Source organism: Argentina anserina, chromosome 7 (genome assembly GCF_933775445.1).
Source record: "Argentina anserina chromosome 7, drPotAnse1.1, whole genome shotgun sequence".
Classification (NCBI taxonomy): domain Eukaryota; kingdom Viridiplantae; phylum Streptophyta; class Magnoliopsida; order Rosales; family Rosaceae; genus Argentina; species Argentina anserina.
Genome location: NC_065878.1, coordinates 16,822,526 through 16,849,074, shown reverse-complemented (window position 1 = coordinate 16,849,074; position 26,549 = coordinate 16,822,526). Strand labels below are relative to the sequence as shown.

At 37.5% G+C, this 26,549-nt stretch overlaps 2 protein-coding genes across 2 annotated transcripts; both read left to right on the top strand.

Moving 5' to 3' along the window:
- The first annotated feature begins 17,470 nt into the window (after positions 1 to 17,470).
- On the top strand, positions 17,471 to 21,104 carry LOC126801860 (uncharacterized calcium-binding protein At1g02270-like). The gene is made up of 11 exons (XM_050529334.1): positions 17,471 to 17,644; positions 17,755 to 17,940; positions 18,029 to 18,133; positions 18,251 to 18,356; positions 18,703 to 18,923; positions 19,022 to 19,098; positions 19,538 to 19,646; positions 19,763 to 19,888; positions 20,090 to 20,200; positions 20,345 to 20,452; positions 20,553 to 21,104. Exons 1-11 carry the CDS (start codon positions 17,642 to 17,644, stop codon positions 20,775 to 20,777), a joined length of 1,377 nt encoding a protein of 458 aa, XP_050385291.1. The 5' UTR covers positions 17,471 to 17,641; the 3' UTR covers positions 20,778 to 21,104.
- Positions 21,105 to 21,845: 741 nt separating this feature from the next.
- Positions 21,846 to 24,629, top strand: LOC126803911 (NAC domain-containing protein 14-like). The gene is made up of 6 exons (XM_050531638.1): positions 21,846 to 22,125; positions 22,218 to 22,495; positions 23,064 to 23,216; positions 23,343 to 23,615; positions 23,932 to 24,156; positions 24,243 to 24,629. Exons 1-6 carry the CDS (start codon positions 21,966 to 21,968, stop codon positions 24,480 to 24,482), a joined length of 1,329 nt encoding a protein of 442 aa, XP_050387595.1. The 5' UTR covers positions 21,846 to 21,965; the 3' UTR covers positions 24,483 to 24,629.
- The last annotated feature ends 1,920 nt before the right edge of the window (positions 24,630 to 26,549 follow it).

The window sequence follows — 26,549 nt, the reverse complement described above, 5'->3', positions numbered from 1 at the left end:
CTTCAGATAAAAATCTTTGGCTTGTTTTGTTGGTGGGAGGTTTCTTCAAGAGCTCACTTTGATGAAGAAAGTTCAGCTAACTATTCTCTTATTATATTGACATCCAGAAACGGGGTCTGGGGTGTACAATATTTAATGAATAATGGTCTGTAACTTTAGCATGGTGTTGATGATAAATATTTATCAAACTTGTGTACGTACAATGAGTTTTCTTGAAGAAAAAAGTGATAGAATGTTTAAATTTCTCTCACTATACACGATAGTTATGTATATCAACTATTGTACACACGAGTGTTATACATGATGAGTATGTAGGAACTGTCTCCACTCTAGAGTCTAGAGTATGTAAGCTGCGAAGTCAAGCGTGTTTTGGTAGAATGAAGCAAGGATGATTTAGATTCTAAGAAAAACATCTTGTGTTTGGTAGGTGATAGCAAATTTGCAACCGAATCACTGGTGATGGATTAGCGGAGTATTATACATTTATACGTACTGACATATGGAACACAGTACGTGATGGATCAACTATATATAAATTGTTCTTTGATTTTGTTCCAAGCAAAGGGTTCTTATATACACATTAATAGCTAGGTGGGACTTAAACCTCCTGCTCTCTGAGAACTAAAATAAACACTCTTTGGTTAGAATTTAAAATGCATTTAGGGAGTCTTAAATATACATCATTGGTGGTATTTGGAGTCGTCATCCAGGATTCTATAGTATTGACAGAGCCCTAGTTTAAGTGAGTGTCATAGACTCATAGAATTGGGATTAATAAGGACGGCAGTATAGTAACATCGGCAGGGACTACCTGCCGCCATTCCCAGCGCGCGCAGCCAGTCCCATGCCATGTAGTATTGGCCAGAATTAGAGGATCAAACTTGTTGGCCAAACTCGATTCGTATCGGCAAAATGTTCGAACGTAGGGGAAGCCATCTAGGATATTGTCCATGGAAGGGAAATGGAAGAACAAGGGAACATGCAAGTGATGCAACTCGATCAGCCATTTTTTCTTTCCGATTTCAGTAAATCAGTGTGCCGGGTATAGAAGAAATAGTTCATTTATGAATAAATAACCGGGCAAATCCGATGGCTCATGTTTGTATTACTCGATTTCAGGTATGAAATCGCCTCCTCCACCGTTGTTGACCTTCATCTTCAATAACCTAATCAATCGTTCATCAGTAGGCTGGAACTTCACATCTTCTTTGACGCTGAGGTAGGTTGCTCCGTCCATCCTCGTCTCTACTCACCATAAAACAAGCTATTGATCGACAGTCGGTATAGCCTATCAGCTTGGACCCTGTGTTTGGTACAAAACGGCCGGATATGGAGTTTCTATTTCTTCCCAAAACAAAAAGGAAGAACTTTGATATAAAGAAGTTGATTTGCCTCTAATTGACTTGGCTACTGGGGTGATATAAATAGATCAAAAACATCCAAAGCTGTAGGCTGTAGCAGATTGTTCCAAAAAATCATTATAAGTTATGGTTTCTTTGAGCATTGATGACAATATAGGCTTCTTTAGTTTAGACTGATTTTAGTTTGATTTTAATTTGACACTCCTTTGCATGCAGTACAATAGTAAGTTGCCACTGATAATTGGTGATGGGTACAAAGAGGAACATACATGATCGATGAGAGTGATGAGATGACATATAAACACATATGAGCTAGCCTAGCTATCTCCTTTGTTAAGTTCAGTTTATGGCGTGGACTCTATCGATAAATATGTCCACTCTGCTTGATCTGACCTAACCTAGGCAACTATATCTGCAGAGTGGTCGAGTGATTTGAAGGGAGAGTATGTACACGAGTCTGGATCAGGATCAACAAGTTAAGGATCGAATTGACAATTTCTGTTAATTCACGATCATCAGCTGACATTGAAGAGTATAAGCAATTACAGTCATTTTTAGGCGATTGCTTCCTTGCAAGCTCTTCAGTGGAGAATTCGTGTAGTGAACAATTGGAACACGATTAGATCATCTGGGTGTTGCATGTATGCCACTATGTGAAGATTTATGTGAGACGGTACCCATTACGTACACGACTAGCTAGTGGTAGTGGAATTTAAAAACACGATTGGTTTGCATGAATATACTAGCTAGGTCCAACGATTCTTTATACTAAACAAATTAACAAAGTCCGGCCCATGTGAGAGAAGATTTATAGATAATATGATTAATATCTACATATAGTGTTTCTCACTTGTTGAATGTCCTCCCTGTTGCACTCCTTCGCGTCGTCGTCTGTGGTTTCCTTTAACAAAACTAAGTCCCCCTACATGCATCAATAATCGTCAAAATTGCACAAAGCTAAGTCCCCCCTACATGATAAAAGAGTTGGTGAAATGAATTGCATACTAACTGAAGAGAGTTTCACGTAAGAAAAGTGACAAGTAACTTTAAAATAAAATTTATAAGTAGATAAATAATACTTAATTGCACATAATTTTTTTAAAATATAACCGAACAATTTAAAGGTGACTGAGTTTGCCTCACCTGTTGAATGTCGTCGTTATCATACTCTTTCCTATCATCATCTGCGTTTTTCTTTAACTTGCACAAAACTAAGTCCCCCTACATGATTTATTATTGATTCAATTACTAAACTACATCAAATTAATGAATGAAAATATGACATCCAATCTCCAGGTAAGGTTAGGATGTGTTGATGCATAGTATGTATCAACTTTATTGAAAAGTTGTAAAATTAGTCATCAATGTAGTAATATTGTCCTCAAAGTTATAATTACAAGTGACGCTCAATTACCACTTTGAACACTAATATTATTATTTTGATGACTCAATTAGTAAAATAAAATTTACAACTTTAGGTACTAAGTTACAACTCAGGACAATATTACTACTTTGATGACTCATTTTAGAATAAAGTTGATGCATCAATTCATAGTGCAATTCCCCATATTTCATTGGAACTTATATATATCCACAACAATATATTCTAGAAAGAATGATCACCTGGTTATAAACATGAGAAAAAAGAGAATACTCATGCATGATCCAATTAGTTTTAACTTGGTCACCCGACTAGAAGGTCAAAATCTTTCTCTTCCCAATCACATAATTATTGTCACATCCTAGGACTATTTTCGGAACCGGGATGCAATAGCATTCGCCATATCCCCAAATTAATAAGCAAATGACACGTCAAACCTGACATGTCAATTACCTATCAACCCGAAACTATAAGGATGTGAATGGAATAAAAATAAATTATAAATGGATAACTTTCAAATAAGTAAATCTTCCAGGGCAGAATTGTAAATACCAAAAATCACAGGGGTATTTTAGTAATTTCACTCAACGGTAAAACAATAAATACTAAATTTCAAACGGTAAAAACCAGGGTTTTTAGCCCTTGCATCACCTATCACGATTCCAGCTAAAACTTTAACTCTGATCAACCCAAAATCCACATGCAATTATACCAAATGAATAGAAACAATGTTACGAACACAACAACACCAAAATCAAAAGAGTCAGAGTTCGATTGATACCTCAACGAAGCACTGGAAAGAGATATCGTCTCCTCTGTGCTCCACCACCTCAAATCCGGGCTGCTAGGACTTCCTCCTCACCTCCCAGGCGTTCTTGCTGCCTCTACAAGCTTCACAACGAACCCAGAAATCGAAGCTCACCTCTGGAATCGATGGACACAATCGCCGGAGTTCGAATAACACGCTGGCAAAAACCAAAGAGATGAATATGTGAGTTTAAGGTTCCAATAATAGGAAATAGATAGTAGATCGATTGGGTAATGAACGATAGAAGATGATTACCAAGAGAATCTTCGTAAAGTCCTCGGAGCTCCCTAGCTTCAAAACTCAGACTCACCGGAAGTGGGCTGCATGTCGGTTATGTGGGCACCATCAGAGAGAGGAGAAGGAGGCGATCACGGTGGTAGTGGTCTCGTGGCAAGGCGTCACTGGACGACGACAATACGGCATGGAGAAGGAGGCATTGTGCCTCTCTGTTTGAGAGAGAGAGAGAGAGAGAGAGAGAGAGAGAGAGAGAGAGAGAGAGAGAGAGAGAGAGAGAGAGAGAGAGAGAGAGAGAGAGAGAGAGAGAGAGAGAGAGAGAGAGCCCAAGAAAAGTAATGGGCTTGGCCCTTTAAGGAGGAAATGAACGGCCAAGATCTCCCAATCTGTAATCAACGGTTCGGATTTTAAAATGAGAAAATAAATAAAAAAACATTTCTAACACATGAAAACTTTTAAAATTTGTAGAAAATAACTTAGCGTTGGTAAAATATTCCGTGAACACTCCCGAACTCGTGGAGATATGTAGTTTAGAACAAAAATATTAAACTACTTATTCGACATTTAAGAAAAATGTTAGTTACTGTGTTCTATGTATCGGAAAACGACGAAAAATTTCAAGGGCTCACAATTATGTTGTTTGATTACATCATGTTCTTTGCCATTGGACTTCTTGGTGCCTAGCTTTGTGGCCCTCCTAATGCTTTTAGTGTTCTTGTATAGCTTGAGTGGAGTAAAAAAGAACCAGTCCTTGTTTGACTTAATACATGATTTCGTTGGGCATAGATGATCTATTCAAGGGTGAAGCCATGATTTTATAATGGATTGGGCTAAAAATAAATTTACGATTATTTATGAACTATATATAAAAATTTGGGGTGTACTAATATTTAAAATTTAAAAATTTATACTAAAATTTAGTTAGAAAAATATTTTTTTTAGTAATTTGAGGTGAGTTACAGATTTACAGTCCACCGTAGCCTGTGTGTAGCTACGTCATTAGATCTACTAAATACCTAAAAACTAAGGGCAAATGTAAGACTATGATGTATTGATGCATAGTCATCAATGGTAGTAATATTGTCCTCATTGTTGTAACTGAGTTCTTAAAGTTGTAAACTTTATTTTACAGCCCGAGTCATTAAAATAGTAATATTAGTATTGAACGTTGTAATTTTGTCTTCAAATTTATAATTACAAGTTTGATGACTCAATTACCACTTTGATAACTAATATTATAGAATTGATAAATAGATGGCGCGAACAAAGTAAATCAGTTGAGAGTTATATAAATTCTTTTGTTCATCTTCAAGTTCGAATGTACGAACATTAGGAGTTCTATATATAATTACTTTAACGACTCAAGTGGTAAAATAAAATTTACAACTTAAAAAACTCAGTTTCAACTTTATGGACAATATTACTACTTTAGTAACTCATTTTATCATTTTAAGATAAAGTTGATGAATTGAATCATGCTAGAAATATTTAAACGGTGAAATAAGTGAAACATAAGTGAAAATATAAGTATGAGATCGAAAATTAAGTGAAATAAAGAACTCTTCAACTAATCTTCCACTTAACGGTCTTCGTTAGAAAAGCTCCATGAGGTTGATTCCATTTTGTATGAAGCAATTGCTACAAGGCAAACATGCAATACGGCCAATAATGCATGTTGGTCATGGAGACATGTTTAGAACCTCACTTGATTGTGATTACGATTGGAGTCATCAGAAGCATAATGGTACTCATGCAAAACCCAATCCGTTTTGGTCTCTGGATCCTTCTTGGCCCGGCCAAGCAAATAGTACGTTAAAATCTTCCTCGTCCCAATCACTAAGCTGGAATTTTCAACAAGAAATGTTATATCACTTTTCTTGCTGGTAGACTTCCATCTACCTTCCTTTGTACATCTTTTGATACGCTTGGAATTGTTCCATTTATTGTTCGACTTCCTCGAAATCTCTACGAAAAAAATGCAAAATAACATTTTTATATATGATCAACCTATTCACCATTTGAGAGAATGCAAAGTAAATCAAAGGAATAGATCGAGTATTCTCTCTTACGATGTAAGTCCCATGGTTCGAACTTGTCAAAGTCGATTTTCTGGAATGAAGCTATCAAGTGGGGGATCTTCGTTGTGAATTTTTTTCTTCAAATAGTGATTCACCAGCTCCTCATCCGTTGGATCAGTGGCGAATCTAGGATTGAAATGTCACCTGAGCTAATTTCAAGGGTGGACATAGGATTTTATGAAGTGATTTTTTTTTTCAGATTTACAACATAGAGTGTATGAAGTTTATATAATTAAATGTCAATTAAACATGTCGTTCTACAGTAGAACGATAGAAGTGTAGATGAGAGCAAAGAGAACTTCGGGCGGTCGGGCCTTCGGCAACGCGGCGGCAGGGAGTGGTGGTGACGGGCTGCAATGATTTAAAAGAAAAGTAGTCGAGTAGAGGGAAGAGCTGAAGAACATAAGAAATATGTCTGAGAGAGAGTGAGAGAGACTTCGTCTAATCGATTGGTTTAATTCTTTTTTTAATAGAATTATGGTAGTGATGGGCTTCAATGATTTAAAAGAAAAGTAGTCGAGTAGAGGGAAGAGCTGAAAAACAGAAGAAATACGTATGAGAGAAAGTGAGAGAGACTTCGTACAATCAATTGGTTTAATTTTTTTTTAATAGAGGGTTTGATTTTTTTTTCTGGACTGAAATCTCACATGGGCTCCAGCCCAGTCAAGCCTGGGCTGGATCCGCCCCTGGAGAGCAGAGAGAACTTAGGGCGGTCGGGCCTTCGGCAACGCGGCGGCAGGGAGTGGTGGTGACGAGCTCCAATGATTTAAAAGAAAAGTAGTCGAGCAGAGGGAAGAGCTGAAGAACATAAGAAATACGTCTAAGAGAGAGTGAGAGAGACTTCGTCTAATCGATTGGTTTAATTCTTTTTTTTAATAGAATCATGGTGGTGACGGGCTTCAATGATTTAAAAGAAAAGTAGTCGAGTAGAGGAAAGAGCTGAAAAACAGAAGAAATACGTATGAGAGAGAGTGAGAGAGACTTCGTACAATCGATTGATTTAATTTTTTTTAATAGAAGATTTGATTATTTTTTTCTGGACTGAAATCTCACATGGGCTCCAGCCCAGTCAAGCCTGGGCTGGATCCGCCCCTGCGTTAGATGGAATCGAAATCCCAGAGGCAAGCTACTCATCAAGGTCAAGGAATCATCTCCTTCGTTGTCATTACAGGCCATTACTATGATAGATATATTGGTGCAGTAGAGAGTCGGTGTGAGACGGACTGTGAGCAGGGGAGGAACTACGTGGTAGGCTGGCAGGGCTATAGCCCAGTCGAAAACAAGCCAAGTATTTTATCTATTATATGTGCCACTTAACTCGAAATGTAAATTGGTTCAGTTGACTCACTGTAATGCCGAATTATAACTCTTCAAGGTCAGGTTCTAAGTTCGAATCATGTCTCTCTATTTATTTTTATCGCTTTTTCCTTCTCCAAGTTGATTCCAAGTCTTTTTTTAATCATTTTTTCCTTAGACATCTATATTTCTTTGTATTTTTGCCCAAATTTTCTCTACTCTTACAATTTTATAGTTATTTGACTTCTTATTACACAATAAAATAAAAATTAGGCTTTAAAACTAGCCCGACCTCTTAAAATTTAGGCACTGAGATAGATATATGATGATGACCTACCAAAGTGAGTTCAAGGGCTACTTGGCTTTCGTTTAGAGAGGAAACTATTGGCTTATACGTGCATGACTGACGACTATGGTTTGATACACGCTCACTGCATTCTATAGTACTACTGACCGATTGTAGTGTATGACTACCAAATTTTCCACTCTCTTATTCTCATTTGCACTTATATTAAAGTTCTTTGATTGAGAATAATTTTGTTGAGGACTAATTACGAACTTTTGAATTACTTGGTGTGGACTTGCATTTCAAATATTTTCTTGAAAGAAGTGTTGCTTTGGTAAATGTCTTACTCTTAGTTAAACTCTCCATCTTCTTTCATTGGTAAAATATAAAATTCACAAAGAATAAGAGCAAATTCTACATGGTGTAATGTATGACATGCACACTTTTGTCCAATATTCAAGAAGGGAAAAACATAGAGATCTATCATCTTTATTCATTAATAATAAGACCTTTATTTGCTCCCACCTTTAGTTCCACATTTTCATCTTCACCCACATATGTGAGTGTTACGTGTCTTTTCACCTTAACCATTTTATTTATGGTTAACTCTATATCAATAATTATTTATATCATTTCCTAGTTCAACTTTCAATCAATCTTTTCCTCTCTTTTTTTTTTTTCTACTTACCAAATTATCAAAGCTTAATAACTTTCCTTTCAAAAATAACTCTAGGGCTCTTATTCTGAAGCTCTTCATAGTGTAGATCCTCGTATGATCCAAATAAGGTTATGAAAACTATCAAGATTAGAAATCGTTGGGTTTTTTTTTTTTAAGACTTACTCTCTACTTTGCTACTCATTAATCTTCCTATGGTTGGGCATATAATCGAACCTTTATTATGAATTTTTAATATTATATATAAGCTTATCAAATGTTTGTCCCCTGTATTTTATTTTATTTGGGTTTCAATATCATATACAATCTTACATATATGATAAATAATTAAATTTATTTATTTTTTCAGAAAAATAAGGAGAAAATAAAAAAATAATTTAGAGTTGAGTTGAACAACAATATAATTATTGTTGAAGAAGGAACGAAACGAGAATAATAATAACGTAATGGAACAGAACATAACCGTTTATTAATTGATAATGAGCCCTATATATAGGTATTACATAACCACAATCTCGTAGGATTCAGACTCTTAATCCATTACAGAGATGCGAATCTATCTCTAACAAGAAACCTAATAAGACTAAGACACACACAAGGGTAGAATAATAATTCTCCCGGAAAACTTCTCCTTGTGTCGCATGCCTAGGTTGCATGGTGTACACATCGTTGTCTCGATAAAAACTTTGTCAAGCAAAATAAAAACCTCTTGGGTAAAAACAAAAGCTTGATCAAAGAGAAAAAAAGCACAACACACCATCTACATTATGTGAGGTAGAGGTAGACTCCTCCTAAAGTCTACAAAACAACTCCCATGATTAGTGTCATAATCATGGAGTACAAAGAACAACGTATACAACGTTCATTATATGATTCTCAAACGTAGTCTTGGGCTAATGATTAATCATTAATCAAGCCACACATCCTTAGATCATATATGATATACTTAGCCAAACTTAGATCTTAGGAAACAAGATTACATAACAACTCAAAACAAGAGTTTGCAATAAAAATCAGATTCTCGGGTATGATGACTTTCAGTCACTTAAATGGCCATAACTTCTTTGTCACAATAGGTATCAGCGAACCGTAAAATGTTTTGGAAAGTAGACACCCGTGGCTTTCCAATGACATAAAGCTCACAACCTAATTCGATTAGAGCAGTTCACAGTGCTCTGTCGAAATTGACTGACTTGCAAATTCCTGGACAGAACTGTCATACTTTGCTAAAACGGTCATAACTCACTCAATACGACAGCTATGAACAAATGGTTGGTGTCCCTGGAATTTAGACACATAGACATTTCCAATGGTACCACATTAACCATATTTCATTGAGCGTGATGTTCTATAGGTGTTGTTGAAGTTGACCTACGAAACTGGACATATTCTGATTTGTCACATTCAATGTATCTTTCACAAAAAGAATGGGGGAATTGACCAATGAAGGACTAATTTTGGTCTGAGACGGAACCGTACGCGTCCTATACACTACCATTGTCGACTGCTACACCAAGGCGTACGTTGATGTTGGTGGAGCTCCTGACGGCGTTGGTGTGGATAGGATTGTGTTGGTTCACTAAGTGTAGAACTAAACCCATGTTAAGGGAGCAATGCAAGTCCAATGACAATGCATAGACGCATAATTAATCACATCATAATGAAAGCAATAGTGTCCCAACAACACTTACATGTATGAATCCATAGCTCATTGAGTGTCTTCATCATCTTTACTTAGACGGAATCGAGAATTAAGAATTAGCTTTCATATGAACACATATGGGTATGAGTTCTTGTAACAAATTATACTATGTTCTCTCGAACGTCGAAATCTGATTACATAAGCTCTTCGTGGTCTGGAGGCATTTAAAGTCCATCGGGCACTCTCATATCTGCGTCAAGATCCCTTTACATATATGATATGACCACTTTCATATGCTGCAAATCAATTTTCATGGACACTACTACTGATCAAGTAGCAGAAAGCAATTATGTCCATAATGAGAGAATATAACTCATCATAGTCAATACTAAGATAATGAGACAATATTTACGCCATAATTCTTGCAAATATCGCATGACTTCATCATTCTCATTACACTTACGAACAATGACTAATATAACAAGTCTAGTTTAGCCTGTATTAATTCTTTTCACTTCGGTCAAGTTGCTCATCGTTGATACTTTACAACGGAATAAGAGCATAAGCGAATACATCATCAATCATGAGAGATCAATCCATTAAACACACGCGCGCGCTTATACGATCAATTGAGAGATTTCTATTCTTCTTTAACATCAACAAAAAGAGTCTATAGCATCTCATAGAAACTTAGTTGATACACATGTTTAGAGAATATCTCTTGATGATGGGCGAAATACTTGTGCCTACGCACCTCGCTTCTTTCTGGTTTTTGATTCTAGAGAATAATGGTCTCCCCCTCATCTAGGTATGAGCCAAGACCGAAGCTATGACTCTTACTAGTCCATCTTTGCGTTTGTCACCCTTGTTTTATGGTGAAATACCACCGGGGCCGACAACACCACAACGTACTATGGTGTCATCGCCAACTTCCTTCCCACTTTCAGGGATGGTGCCAACGGTGCTAAGACCAGGTCATATGAAATTCTCCCATATACTGAGAGTTCCAACCTTACCGGCACATCACAACATTTATGTGCGATCTCATCACTTTCGCAATATCGGTAAAGTTATTGAGCATCGAATCTTTAACTTTCTGGAGGTCGATAATGCGTTGCACATTTTCTCACTTCGAGTAGTGCGGGATCTGAATGAGACATAGTGCCACACCACGTCAATTCCTGGCTTTAAAACCGGAATGAGAGCATTCCATATCTCCCCCTAACGACGGGAAGTATGTCTCATCAAAGTGACCGTCTGCGGATATCGAATGATAGAGATCCACGGTTGTAGATTGGATATAGCGGACAAGTATCGGTGATTCATAAAGCATAACCAACTAAAATACTTAAGCGTTTTCAAGTAGACCCATTGAGATTATTACAATAGTGGCACATAAACAACTTAACCAAATAGGCGTTAGTGAAAAGAATGTTGGGATCATATCCAGTGACCATCTGATACACACTAAACGCTTGGTGAGTTGAGGGTCTGAAGCGAATAAGTGTCCCTGCATGCAACATTACATATCTCCATGCTAAAATTGGCAGGTTAGTACCCACAACCAAGTCTGAGCTATGCTAGATCGTGCAGTGAATGAACATGAGGAATAATATGTTCAACAACGATCCCAGTAGACATGCAAAACGAAATCATCAAAAGTCGTGGAGGTGAACTCTTCAATGGTATCCAATCAAATAGATTTGAGAGGATGGGAAGGGTGGTGAGCCCTTAGTATGATGATTATTGCTAAAAACTTAGTAAATGCAGCGTTCCTTGTGGAAAACAAAGTGATGTATGACCAACGCGTCGTTGCTCTTAACCTGTACCATAAAATACCAAAAAGTGTTCACATTCAGTTGGATATGGTCCACTAATGTCACCTTGAATACTTTGTAAGAATGGAATGTTCTCGGTTAGAGCATTAGAAAATAAGGACTTTCTTGAAATCTAGCAAGAGAACAAGCTTTGCAAAACGAGTGATATGCATTAGAGATTTCCATGGAGGCATTATAAACCGAAGGCCTGAATGTCGTAGAGCTGCCGAGAAAGGCCTCACCGTGTTGAGCACGGGTGAGATGGTCCATCAATCGCTTCCGGGACTTGAAAAATGGATGACCACGTGAATTCGTAAGAATTATAATCATCATATCACGTCCAAGATGCCCGAGACAGGCATGCCAAAGCATATAAGAGTCTGAATCACAAAAGTGGCATTCAACCGCATAGGATTCAGAAATTCGAATGGAAGTAAGATACAAACCATTCCCGAGACTCTTTATCTTCCCTAAGATGCGGTACTGGACCGCTTTCTTAGAGGTAACACAAAGATATTCCTCTTCATTCTCAACACAAGTATCAAGATGAAAATGTAACATTGACATGTATGGCCTTTAAAACTTAGCAAGACACGAAGATATAGAACACGATCTCCGCACGAGATCCGTAAAACAACTACATGCGCCGTAAAACAGTGTGGGAGGTTATGCAATTAGCAAGACACTCGATTTCACGGCGGGACATTGTCAAAATAAAATTAAGAGATTCAACGACGTGGTGAACTTCTCTATACAATACACCGTAGAATATTGTAAGAGGGCGGATTGAAACAAAGTGCAATCCCATCGAATGTATCACATGGCAATAAAACTACATTTTTCAACTTAAGAGTTGGAAAAACATGATATTGAAGCAGTTGAATACCAAACAATTAGGGTGGTAAAAACAATCCAATTAGTGCGGGTGGTCAAAATCGGTTGAACTATAAAACGACTTGGGAAAAACCGGAAAATTAACCGGAAAACCATGTCAAAAGAACACAAAACCGAGTGAAATTTAGACTGGGAAAACATGGCAGGAAAAACTGCGGGAAATATGCCGACAAAATGACGAGCAACGACGAAAAAATCACCGGAAAACAGGCCAACGGCGGCCGGAACTCCAGGTCTGACAGGGGACGCCGGCAAGTGGCTGGACGGCGGCCAAATTACCGGAACAGTAACCGGGAAAACGACGTCAATTTTGACGTCCCGAGGTCCGTTTTCCAAATTTTAAGGTCCAAATTCACAATGTAGTATTATTGGGGTCCCATGTAACCCAAATACGGCCAATTTAAAAACCACCTGAGTTGCAAACGTTGACCATTCATGCTAAGTTTAAGACAAATAAAATTTTCATGAGTTCATCTTGTAAACAAGGAATACGAGAAATTTTATTGAATATGTCAATCTTTAATACAACACAAACAAGCTTCCAATTCCAATAGACTACTTAAGCTAAAGTCGAGCAAGAAACATGGCAATGTCAACATCATACTTGAAAAATAGTAAACAAAAACCATAGTCAAAAGAGATTGAGTAATCAAAAGTCTGTAGCAACAAAAATCTTGCATATCGGATCGGGCAGAGCCGTAGTCTGAGGTTAAAAAAAATTTACTTATTGGAGAATGGAAGAATGTTACGTTTCCATCTCAAATGTTCACTCAATATATATAGATATAGGTGTTAAAAATGACATGTGTTTCTTGGATGTGGAGCATGCATCAAGGTCAACTCTGCTAATACAACATCATAGACGGTTATTGAATCACTTTAAGTGTGTCCCATAGAAATTGTTATTTTTGGGATCTTTTGCAAGCAAATAGTGCTACTTTAGGATAATGGATTTCAACTCAAATAAATGAGTACATAGACCTTGAGATTAGCAATTATAGACATGAGTTTAAGAAAACTCAAACATTCAAATAACAGTTGCGATGACTACCCATCCATAAGAAACGAGGGTTGTATAAGTTTCGAGTAATCGAAATTATTCAAGTATGTAACCAGAATTAGAAGGGTTGTGATGTATATGGTCACAAAATAATCGATGCATATCGGTGATTTTCATGATCGCACCCAAAACAGCGGTGCACTCAGGCGACCACACGAAATCGATTTCTTCCCTTTAAATAATAACGTGACTCCCCCAGGATCGTCACATGGAAAACGTCAACCAAGAGGGGAATCATATCCTTCTGTGGTCTCATCGGCGTTATAAGAAAGACCAGAAAAAAGATATGAAGAAGGCTAATAGCGCCCGATAATTTATATATATATATATATATGTTCAAAAACAGCAATTTTAAGAAAAACATACTTGTTGGTCTACCAACTAGACCGCATTAAAATGAGATAATCTTCAAATATCTTCATGTAGAAAAGTTGTTTGATGAATTCCTTTTCGATCTTCGTCCGATGACATAAAAATCTTTTTGAGGATACGATCGAAATCATATGTAGATGACAAATGTATCGTCCATCTCGGCATGAATGTCATCTCATAGTACGACGATATATCACTTTTCCTATACAAGCAGGTGAAACATAGTTAGAAAACGAAAACGTGCAAATAACCGATTTAATAAATCAATAGGAAAAGAAAAAGGGAAAAAACTTGTAAAGGCCCAAAGGGCTCTTGGGCTCAGAAAGCCTGAGGCCCAAATAAAAGCTGTTGGGCTGGCAGAAGGCCAAGACCGGGGCTCGGGTCGTGTCATGGAAGCCGGGTCGAGGTCCAAGCTGCATAACTAGGCGACTGTGATGGCATGAAATTAAGTCGGGGTTGACGAGCTAGGCAAGAGTGGCGGCACGGTGCTGCGGCGACATAGAGGGCGAGCATGGCTTGATCGATCAGACACCGGGTTAGTCTTGGATCTGCAAAACTGGGTCGCTCGTGGGGCCACGCTAGAGGATCATCGAATGAGAGTGACGACGTCGAAGACTGGAAACAAAGAGACGCGTCGCTGATCAAGCGCTACTGTTGGAGCCATGGTTCGAAGTCGAGCATGGTCTCGATGATGGGTTTTGCTACCGTCTAGGAATATGTGCGTGCGGCGGCGACGTCAGCGGAACAAGAGACGCCGGGGGAGAAGAGATGGGCAGCGGTGCCACATGGACAAGACTCTACAAATAAATTAGAGCCGGATAAAAAATCAAGTCGTCGGCGGCAGGGTCGATGATGAAGGTATGGTGCCCAGAGGAAAATCTTGGGTGCCCATAGCAATTACGATTTACTGGTTTTTGTTTTTTTTCTCTCGACAACAATTTGTCGGATCAAAATTTCTGGCAATGCCAAAAAAGAAAGGCTGTCGGAGGGGGGGGGGGTTCAGGGCTAGGGATGAATTTCTGGTGGTGGCCTCGTCATTCAGACATTGTAGAATAAAGTGCTGATAACGTGTTGAAGGAGGAATGCAACGAGACTAATAACAACGTAATGGAACAGAACGTAACCGTTTATTGATTGATAATGAGACATATATATATGCATTAGATAACTACAATCATGTAGGATTCAAAGTCCTAATCTATTACAGAGATGCGAATCTATCTCTAACAGAAAACCTAATAAGGCTAAGACACACACAAATGTAGAATATTAATTTTCCCAGAACAATTATTTAATTATTATAGAGTTAACCATGGATAAAATGGTTGAGTTAGAAAGACCCATGACATTCTTATGAGTGATAGGGATGAAGGTGGGGAATTAAGGGTGAGGAGCAAATTTGTTTCCCTTTTATATATGCATTACATCAAATATTTTGTATAATTTGGGAATGCATATCCTTTCTTATCTAGAATATTGATATAGTGATATGAGATTCACATTTAAAACCAATTGGTAATGGATTAAGTGACCTAAACCCTTATAATCCTATAGGCTAGATCTCAATTCTCAATATGGAATGTATATTCTCAACAACTATTATATATTAATTAGGACAAGATATACCATGAATAAAAATAGAAACATCCTCAAAATAGTAGATAATAATCCTTAAAATTGTAACAAGTGTTCATTGTAAATACAATGTGTTGTGTAACACATGTAAGGTGGAATTTAGATCATGGACTTTTACACTTCCCTATGTAATTTAAGAAATATAAAATGTTCATGTAACACTTATTTGAGTAAGCCTAATTAATGTTAATTCAAAACCAAAATCTCATCACGTGTGAGTTGTTTAGTTCTCCAACTGTGTATTTTTATGATACAAAGTGCAGTGCATATCGAAGCGAAAAATTATTATATATATCCGGTATATACTCTACGTAGAGTACATTCCTATTATTATTGATCTCTTTTACTGTGTTTATTTTTGATTGGTTACTCATATTTAATTTTTATTTTCACCGCGTGCATGTTTATAACACCATGAAATAATATAATTGACTGGGTACACCACATAACAATATCACGTGGTGTTTAAAGTACATAGAATAATTACTTGAGTCACCGTTCATGTAAACATGACGATCAATAAAGAAGTCATTACTTTTTTTTTGGAAGTTGTCACGCACCAGTCCATATATAGACTTCACATTCTTTATGAAATAATAATACAATCGCAATGCTCCAACTTCTGCACCACTACGAAATGAACTAAGAATATAAATATGTTGCATTTCTGGTATTGGTGTTGTGTGTGATGTATAGAGGCATCCATTTTTGCCATGTACAAAGGGTACAACCAAACTAACTTCACATTTGGCAAAGACGTTAATATCTGGTGCACCGACGCACACGGTTTCTTTGCTTAGTTTTTTTTTCTCTCTAGTTGAGTTTGCGCGTTCGATCTCCTGTATATATCGTCATATGACATGTTTGGTTTTTTGAGATATTTGTGATAAAATGATGATTCTGTTTTCAAATTATCAATCAAATCATGCATGCATAAACTATTTGATAACTTGGTCCTTTGATAGAGCATGTAGGGTGGTATCATAATTCTATTTCAGATATAATTATTCTTCTTGTTGAGCTTGCTTGGAGCATAAGGACTTAAAATCTACTCCAATTCCTGGAATTAACATGGGTTTACTCAGAAATATGTTGTTCTGATAATTTTGGGTAAGAATCATGATATCTTCTTAACCTAACAACATTGTTTTCATTTAGGTAATCTAAAATTTTACTTTAGATTTTGTTTTTCATAAAGGGATTCTCTTGGTAGTTGGTACCCAGCTTTTTCAGCTAGTCGTGTACCTCGTGTTACCATTTGGCACATTATCATGCCCCAGAAATCGTTTCCATAACTTTTGATGTCAATGATACTCGATTCAAATAGCTTTCGGTGACACACAAGAACAGAAAGTAGGAAGAGATCGTTTAAATATAATTGCTGCCAACATAACTTCATCAACAATTCAGTGAATTACTATAAAATGTAAAGCCCCTCGAGTTGGAGTAGGAAACAATCACTCACAGTCTTACTAAATATTGCATAGGATCTCAAACCATACAAGAAAGTCCATTGTATTTCATTTCTCACCAATCATATTCACAATTATTCAGACTCATTTCATTTTGGTTAGTAAGTATCAAGTAACGTCGATCATAATTAAGAACCGACTCCACAACTCGTGCAACTGGATATCGATACTGACCGAGTCGGGATGGTTCAAGATTATCCTTCGGTTCATAGTCAGGGTTTAAGAAGTAGATGCTTATCAAGTTATCATTACACAGACAACAATGGAGATTGCAATTACATCGTAATCCTAGCTGGTCGGAGTGATGTCGATAGCAGAAGCACAGAAGCACAGAAGCTTCGGGTTTGGACCCTACCAGCCTACCGGGCCACTAGATGACTTAGATTCTTTTCTATCCTCACTCCGCCAGACAAAAAAGTCTCAATTTCGCTCATTTTGTTCTATAAAACTAATTCCATTTGAGTGCAAATATCCAAGCATTGCTTACAAATCACCGCACTCACAACTGAAAGCTTGAATCTTTAGCGAAGATTGAAACTTTTTCCAAAACCCATCGCACTTTGTCTCATTTTCTCTCTTCAAATTTAGCAACTTTATCATCATTAAGAACTTTGGCAAGGAGTTTTAACATGGTATGTGAACAATGTCAATCTCTTTGTTTCTGTGAATAGATGTTGTTCTGTTTTGTTGTGTTTGGAATCTTCAAGTTCAGTTTTTGAGTTATTGGGTGTTTGAAACTCAGGTGGCAAACCGTAATATGAGAGACAAAGACTCCAATCCTAATGTCCACGAGAGCCTTTCAATGGGCTTTAAAGGAAGCTTTGTATCAGTGGAGGAGCCAAAGCCAGAGACAAGGGCAGGGTCTGGTTTGCTTTCTTGTACTACTTTCAATATTCTGGCTCCAATCTACAAGCGACTCGATCAACAGGTCCCCAGTCTTTCCCATTTTGCTTATAAATCTGTTGAGTTTCTTATGTTGTTCTGAAGTTTTTCGTTGTTGTTGTGGTGTGGAACAGAATCAAGGGCTTCGTGAAAGTCAATTCAGTTCATTCTGGATGACTAGGAATCAGAAGATTTTGGATTGGTTACTGTATGAATCGTCTGCTATTATATGTCTCCAGGTAATTTTTATGTACCCTTGTGCTGTTTTTTGCCGAGTTTTGGTCTAAACTAAATGATGCGAAGTTAAAAGTTTCTTCCAACTGTATGTGCTGAATAGTCCCTTTCTGTGAAAATAGGAGTTCTGGGTTGGAAATGAAGAATTTGTGAATATGTACCTGAAGAGGCTTGGTGATGCTGGCTATGGTACCTTCAAGCTTGCACGAACGAACGACCGTGGAGATGGTATGTTGTTACCTATAATCAATCCCTTCGACTTTCATTTCAAACATTAGCCATATTGGAATCGTTTAGCATCAATCCTTTTTGAGCTTAGTTTGATGACTTTATAATCTCATTGCTGTTTCAACTTCAGTTTCTGTATGAGTAACTTGTAGTTCTGACCAAACATGCGCATAATTGTTGACAAAAGTAGTTTAATGTGATGAATTTCATATTTTATGCAGTTAAATAGGTTTCTACTTTCTATACTCTAAACTTCATTACAATTTTGTGAACTGTCGACTGAAGTGATCTCCTGTATGTAGCTGCAAGCTGTATGGCATTGACTTGTTTTCTGTAATCTATACAGGTCTGCTGACTGCTGTTCGAAGTGATTGCTTTAGAGTTCTAAATTATCGAGAGTTGCACTTTAATGATTTCGGAGACCGTGTTGCCCAGCTACTCCATGTTCAGTTAACTGCTCCCTTGTCACAAGTCCAGAGAGGCAACCTTCAACAAGAAATTCTTATTGTGAACACACACTTGTTATTTCCTCATGATTCCAGCCTCTGTATTGTAAGATTGCATCAGGTATTAATATATATCCTTTAACATGTCCAAATCTTATGCATATCATGATTCAGTGCTGCTGTAGCGCCTATCTTAATATCTTATCCTTCCTTTTATAGGTTTACAAAATTTTGCAATTTGTGGAGACTTATCAAAATGAAAACAAGCTAAACCATATGCCCATCATACTCTGCGGGTGCGTTTCTATCTTACCTTTCTCATTTAATGTTCCAATACGAAGCTCTTCTCTGTAGTACTTATACCTCACTGAGGTACTATTAGTGAAACACTCACTATTATAGGTCTGCTTTATTTTACTGTCCCAAAATCTATGTATGTACAGCCACAAGGTGTGAGTTGTGTTATATCTAAAGGTCTCTCTGATGAATACTTGTACATTGTTGCCACTTATGTGATGTGGGACTCTTACATTCACACCTTTAAAATGTATATCCTTTTGAAGGTGCTAGTTTAAAGGATACCTCTTGGTTTTGCACCAAAGAACTGGAATCCAATTTTCACCTTCACATACAAAAGAATTGTAAGATTGAGAGGTCACCTCCAGTTGTATAGCCTCTGCTGAATTAGAGAATCATGTTATTATCATTTATGTATTTGTTTATTATTTTCTGCAGTGACTGGAATGGAAGCAAGCGTGGTCATGTGTACAAATTCCTTAGATCACAGGGTTTTGAATCAACATATGATACTGCCCATCAATATACCGATAATGATGCCCACAAGGTTGGTTTTTCTGGATTATTAAGTTTGAACTCATTAAATTACTTGGTTAGAACTGTTTCCATCTGCATAGTGCACATCAGTATTCTGATTGCGGATTTCATCTTCATTTTGTACAGTGGGTTAGCCACCGCAACCATAGGGGAAACATCTGTGGAGTTGATTTCATTTGGCTCTGTAATCCTAACAAATCCCGAAAACCATTAAAGACTAGTTGGTGCGAAGCTGTTTTCGGAATATTAAGAGTAAGCATTTCATTTACCCAAATCTCAAGTGTAATAATGTTCCATTTTATTTTGCAGTCTGTTAAAGCAGTTCTAGGATGATGCATTCTGTTGAATAGTGCTAGCAAGCTCTGGTGAAATGTACAGTACCAGTATAGCTCATCAACCATTCTAATCTTTCCACATGTTGTGGTGATTTATCTATTCATTTATTCTTTTCAGCGCCAGCTTCGAAAAGCTTCCATGGCTGAAAATGATGCATTTGCCTTTTTAAAGGGTGACAACCACGGTGATTTTATTACTTCCTCAGCTTTCTGTGAAGCACTCCGTCAGGTTTGCTCTATTCACTTTCACTATGATGAAGTTCAAGTAGAAAGATAATACTTATATAAGAATTTCCCAGGTCAATTTAAAAAAAAAATTCTGACAAGAAAGGTTAATTTCAATTTAGACAAGACTTACATAAGAATGTTTCAGGTTAATTTAATTGGTCATCCATCCGGGCTGGGTTTCCAGGAGACAAGAGATCTATGGATCCAAGCAGACACTGATGCAAATGGTGTCCTTGATTATGAAGAATTCAAGGTAACTTACCATTGATAACTTCTGGAAGTTTGAGTTCCTACAGTTTCAGCTTTCTTATTGCATAAGCTTTGCCCTGATGTAATAGCCATTGGCATTGCAGAATATGATCTGGAGTCGTACAGGGTCAGACCAAAAGGAAAACCTCGGTGGGATTGGAGAGAAGTCTGAGGAATGCACAAAGGAAGCCCTCGGATTCAAGGTGAAGAATGCAGCTCTTTACCCAAGTGAGGCAGAGAAGGGAATATGGCCTGAAAACTATACACTTTCAGATCATGCTGGACTGACCGTCGTACTTTCACCTGAAAACATCCGGTGTCGTTCTTAGTCACGAATTATTATCAAGAGACTTGTGAATTTTTGGAGCCAAAAGGGATTTGTAAATCTGTAGGACCCTTGTATAGCCGACATACCAATCCTTCTGGGCTCCAGGTTCACAACTGATTATGGAATGAAGTGTTTAGAAGTATGATAGTCTTCGTTCCCATGTACTGTTTCTCGGAAGCCTTGGCCTGTTTTATTTAGGCAAGGAGTAGAAAGTTTTTTTCGATGAAACAACTGGATTTTGAAGACCCTTTATATATTATATTAAAGCATTGTTCCTCCACTTTAATATCCAGTTTTCCAATTTGGTGATTATTACTTATAGGTATGTAGATTTATGGTTGATAGAACAGATCATTGAGACAACTTCCTCGTGAAGAAACTCTAAACTACTATTACAGTGGACATAAGAACCAGAAATGATGAGTTACATTGACCTCAAACTGCACTCCTGCCTGTCTGCTTCTTTTTGTTGCCATGCACAGACCAGTTTATATTGGAATATCACACTTTACACACCATCAAGTGAAATCACCACGGATGATTATAAAATAAACAATCAAACTCATAATCTCACCTTGTAAATCACTTCCAAGCATTCTCAAACTATCATGTCTGTAACTCAGTGTTGGCTAAGAGATATAATAGAGTTTGCGGAGCTGCTTAGTGTGAAAAGAGTTGCGCGACACTGCTTGGGTCAAGGTGAACACTGTTCTACGTGTCTACCCTTCCCTTTTATTTTATTTTTTATACACAGTTCAACTACCTCAACTGCTTCATATGATTATCAACTCGAAATCAATCAATATATGAATGAACCAAGATTGATTTAGATTCACGATTTCTCCCGTATTCGTATAAGAAAATTAGCGGAATATAGATTTGAATAAATTGTGCTTTCTTATAGATGATCAGGGTTCATCTACGATACGACTATTTGGAAAATAGAGTCCGTTGGGCAACGCATGAATCCATTCGCTTCATGGAAGCTACGCTTTCTACGCGGGAAGGTGCGCGGGACCCACCAAACCTACGAGACAAAAAGATAGAGCCAAAGACCTGGAAGTTAGACCGTATAAACAAGTCAATAGTTAGTCCAAACTCTGTGATTCTGATCAGACCATGATGACTCCATGAGTTCTACTACTACTGAGCTAAGAAACATTCTCCGTTTGATGAAAGCTAGCCGGGGATGGCCACGTCAGCGTCATCACTTCCGGTGGGTTTCCGGTTCCACCCGACAGAGGAGGAGCTGGTCGATCACTACCTCAAGAACAAGATCAAAGGTCGCAACTTTAACGACGTCATCCCGGAAATAGACATCTGCAGCTGCGAGCCTTGGGATTTGCCCGGTAACTGAATCTTGAAACCCCATTTGGGTTCGACACTTGTTCTTTGTTTTTGGCCAAGTGGTTTGGTTGTGAATTGGGTTTTGGTGTTTCAGGGTTTTCATTGATAGGGTCGGATGATGATGAGTGGTTCTACTTCAGTAGGCCGGATTACAAGACAAAAGGGAATAGTCGGAACCGGGCAACTGAGAAAGGGTTTTGGAAGATTACTGGGGTAGAGCGTGAGATCAGAGCTCGGCGGTCTAAGGCTTTGATCGGGAAGAAGAGGACCTTGACTTTCTATATTGGCAAAGTCAGGAGTGGGCAGAAGACCGTTTGGGTGATCCATGAATATTACATACCTGAAACCCTGCTTCCTAATGCTGCTAGGCAGGTGATGATCACTCTGTGATAACATTTGCTTATATTTCCTCTATATTTGATTTCAATGTTGTGTTGTAGATAGGAAATTGATAATATTTGTTTGAGATGGTTGATTTTATGGGGTTTTGGACTTTAGGTTTTTAATGGAGAGATTACTTGAAGAGGACACCCTTCTAGAGCAAATGTGTTTTTGTTCAAGTTCATACACTAAAACAATATCTATGTTTTGAACCTTTGATTTTGCATTGTTGAGCAAACTCTATATGGGTTTTAAGTTCAGCAGTTGAACTAAACTCAAAAGGGAATTCTGATGTGAAGTTTGTGGTATAGTTTGAAAATTTAGTTATACTTCGCAGCATTGTTACTATATTTCTTTGAAGGTGCTTGGCTTGAGGGGTTTGGTTTTTTTTTTTTTTTTGGAGAAAAGAGGGGTTTGGTTTCAGAATCAAAAACTAACATAAAATTGAGGCCCCTTTTGGACAATGGGTTTTGGTTTAAGTTCAACAACTAAGCCCCTTTTTAGTTTTGGTTATTTAGTTAGAGGACTTAGAGCCTGATTTTTTTTTTTAATTCTATAGAGGGACTTTGTTCTCTGTCGCTTGAAGAAAAAAGATGAGGGTACTGACAATGGAGCCTGCACTGGAGGTGAAGTTTGTGAACCCAGCACTAACAACGCATTTGATTTTCAGAATCTCATCATGACAGATTTTGGTAGGCCGAGTATTCCAGAGGTGAGATCATTGAACATGAGTACTGAATTGAAAGCTAAATCTCTAAATATATTTCTTCATTTTATTGGTGCAAAGTAACAAATCTGCAACTAACACTTTCTGTATGACTTGCAAATCACCTTGCAGGAGAATACACGGCCAGAAGACATTTTTGCTACACTCTTCTCCGCTCAAGAGTCACCTCAATCACCTGATTATTTTACCTCCAATCTGAGAGACATCTTTCTGCATGCAAATGCCGGTAGTGATGACGACCTTGAGCTGCAATCTGCATTCGGACATGATGATTTGGAGGATGGTGATTACTCCTTGGAAGATAGATCACGCACTACTCTCTTCAACCACTCAAGCGAGCCAAAGTCGTTGCATAAGGTGTACGAAGAGAGTATACATCAACAGGTAATGAATTACTTCCCATTGGCTAAAGAAGCATTTCAGTAGGACTGCCTAATAGACATGAGTACTTATAATGTGCTATGAGTATCAGGATTCTTTATGATGTGCTTGCCACTCACATTGTTATTGTTAATAATATGTTACTCACCTACAATATAGCATTCTCTTAACTCTCAATTGATATTCTCATATATAAGAACTTGTGATGAAGTCATATTTTAAGTTTTGTTGTTAGTTTGAGTTTATAATCACTCAGACTTTACTACAGATTTTGAGGCTTTGGAAACTTATTAATGTTTGAACACTACTTTTTCTTCAGGGCCAGTCCATACGAGATACTAATGCAGTGCTTCTTAAAAGTTCCCAAAATGAAAGTGGGGGCAGGAAACTTCAGATGGTTACAACTGGTGGAGGACAAGAGCAATCAGAAACAAAACTTCCAAATCGATCATATGACTACAGTACTCACAGTAAGGTAAAGAATGAAGTTGCAGAGTCATCTCGAGGTCATGTAAAACAAGGATTCAAACCACAGGAAGTTGGGGTGAGAAACTTAAAACTACAGCTCAGAGAAGTCATTTCTTTTGAATTTTTGAGCAAGCTTCAGCTCACTTTGACTTCATTTTGCAGTACACAAGCAAGGCGCGTGAGAAGCCTAAGGAGCCTGAGAAGCCTAAGTTGCCTGAGAAGCCACAGCCGAAACCAGCTGGGATAACCCTCGGCGACTGGAAGAGTTCGTTCATTGTCTGGAAGGAATCCCCATTAAGCCTTAGATCATATCCTCCAGTAGTATACGCATGGAACATGATATTTAGCCTCCTATTGTTCATATTTTTTGTTGAGGAACTAATTTCATATGGGAAGTGGTAGAAAATAGTTGATGATAGATTGTTCTGTCACACGTTTAGATATTCCAGTCTTACAGGACTAATTTTTGATCAAATTACGTCCTTACGAATTCTTATGGGGGATTAAAGACCTTTTTTCCGGGATTAGTTGAATATTTTGTATGTACTAGTTTCCTGGTTGTACATGATATTAGGGGTGGATTGGTTGGTACACCAACTTTAATTTTCCAATACTATATACTAATAAATATATAATTGGTATGAAAAATCCACCATTTATACTAACTAATAACGTTGGTATACCAATTGAGTGGTACGGTTGGTACTCGGTTGGTAATGGGCTTCTACCAACATATTTATGGCCTAAAAATTTAAAGGCTCAATCCAAATAAGTGACATAACAATAGAATTCCAAAGTCTTATAGAACTTCAACCAAATTATCAAATACAAAGTCATAAATTGACAGTCAAAGTCCAAATAGCCAAATTGTCAAAGTACTAACAAATTCTCAAAATGATTGAAAAAAAAAAGATAGATTTAAAGGCGAGATATGTTGACATGTTGTAGGCAGTGATGATGCTACTGATAGGTCTAAGCATTTGTACTTAGACCGCCTCTTCCTACCTCAAAATTTTGCGTAATAGCATAAATAGTTTAAATACATATTGAGAATTCGATTAAATCGATTCATTCATAACTAAGTAAAGAAATTGAAAACGAGAAAAAAGTGTACTTGACAAAGAATACGAGAGAATGAGTGTATTTAGCAGGCGGCGAATCAAAGAACAATATATCTACGGCGGAGTGAGAGAGGAAAAGAAGCAGATCGAGAAGTGAGAGAGATAACTCAGAAAACTTAGAAGTGATTGAGAGAGATTAGATTCAGGTTAATAGATTTCTACAGTTTGGATTTATTTTTTAATAAATCTACGGTTGAAATTTAAAGATATAATTTTTTTTAATTTAATAATTTAATATAGTATATGTCGGTAGGTACGGCATACCATGGTATCTGAAAAATCTGTACCACCTACCATACTGTATTTTAATGTTGGTATGGTATACTGTACCATATACCGAATATTTGGTGTACCAACATATTTAGTACGGTTGGTATACAAATTGATTTTTATGTACCATTGCCAGCCCTAGAGGGGGGCATTTCTGTATGACCTCACACACCTTAGCACATGTCAAGACTTGAAAATATAGAAAAATAGAGAACATGAGATGGTGGAGAAGGAGAAGGTTGTGCCACAAATGTATTAACCGTGGTCACTTCAACTCACAATGCCTAAGGTTGTAGCACAAATGTGGGACTTGCGCACTGTTTTAACTAGGGGTGGGCATAAAAAACGGAAATCCGGATCCCGTCCCGATCCCGTCCCGAAATTCGTAGGGACGGGACGGAGGTCTAAAAACGTTCGTCCCATCCCGATCCCGTCCCGTTTCATAATAGTGGGATGGGACGTGAGACGAATAATTTTTATCCCGCTTCGTCCCGTCCCGTCCCACCTTCAATGAAAATTTAATAATTCTTATAAATTTGTATCAAAATGAAACTAATTTATGTTCTTAATAACTCTAAAATTATATTAATTCAAATAATAATGGTAATTATAATATTTTGAACATAATATGTATTTTTTGGTTAAAATTTCATTATTTTTTTGGTTAAAAATATAGATTTTTATTTAACTTTATAGGAATGTGTGATTTGTCCCGTCCCGTCCCGATTCCGTCCCGTCCCAACCGGGATTAATCCCGAGTGGAATGCATTCTTAAAAACCCACGTCCCGTCCCGATCCCGTCCCGATTCAAAAGAGTGGGACGTGACGTGGGATGAGCTCCGTCCCGTGCCCACCCCTAGTTTTAACTTCTAAATAAGGACGTGCTGCACTCGAAGAGGTTATTCTTTGTTATGTTGTTGGTCCTTCGGGGAGACCTGCCTCAACTACAAGTATATGCCCCTAAAGTATCAGCTGATTTATTTGTCACATGTTTCTTAATTTCAATCGAAATCATATAGAAAGAGATAATAGAAAAGACATTTCTTCCATGTATAGGCATTACATGCGTGCATGCGGC

What these genes read in the sequence shown, in the direction of transcription:
- LOC126801860 (XM_050529334.1), top strand. An exon ending in ATGCCCATCATACTCTGCGG is followed by an intron (nt 19,099 to 19,537) that starts GTGCGTTTCTAT and finishes TATTTTCTGCAG; the next exon opens with TGACTGGAATGGAAGCAAGC. An exon ending in TTGATTATGAAGAATTCAAG is followed by an intron (nt 20,453 to 20,552) that starts GTAACTTACCAT and finishes TTGGCATTGCAG; the next exon opens with AATATGATCTGGAGTCGTAC.
- LOC126803911 (XM_050531638.1), top strand. Translation starts at nt 21,966, where the DNA reads ATGGCCACGTCAGCGTCATCACTTCCGGTGGGTTTCCGGTTCCACCCG. An exon ending in CGAGCCTTGGGATTTGCCCG is followed by an intron (nt 22,126 to 22,217) that starts GTAACTGAATCT and finishes TTGGTGTTTCAG; the next exon opens with GGTTTTCATTGATAGGGTCG. An exon ending in GTAGGCCGAGTATTCCAGAG is followed by an intron (nt 23,217 to 23,342) that starts GTGAGATCATTG and finishes ATCACCTTGCAG; the next exon opens with GAGAATACACGGCCAGAAGA.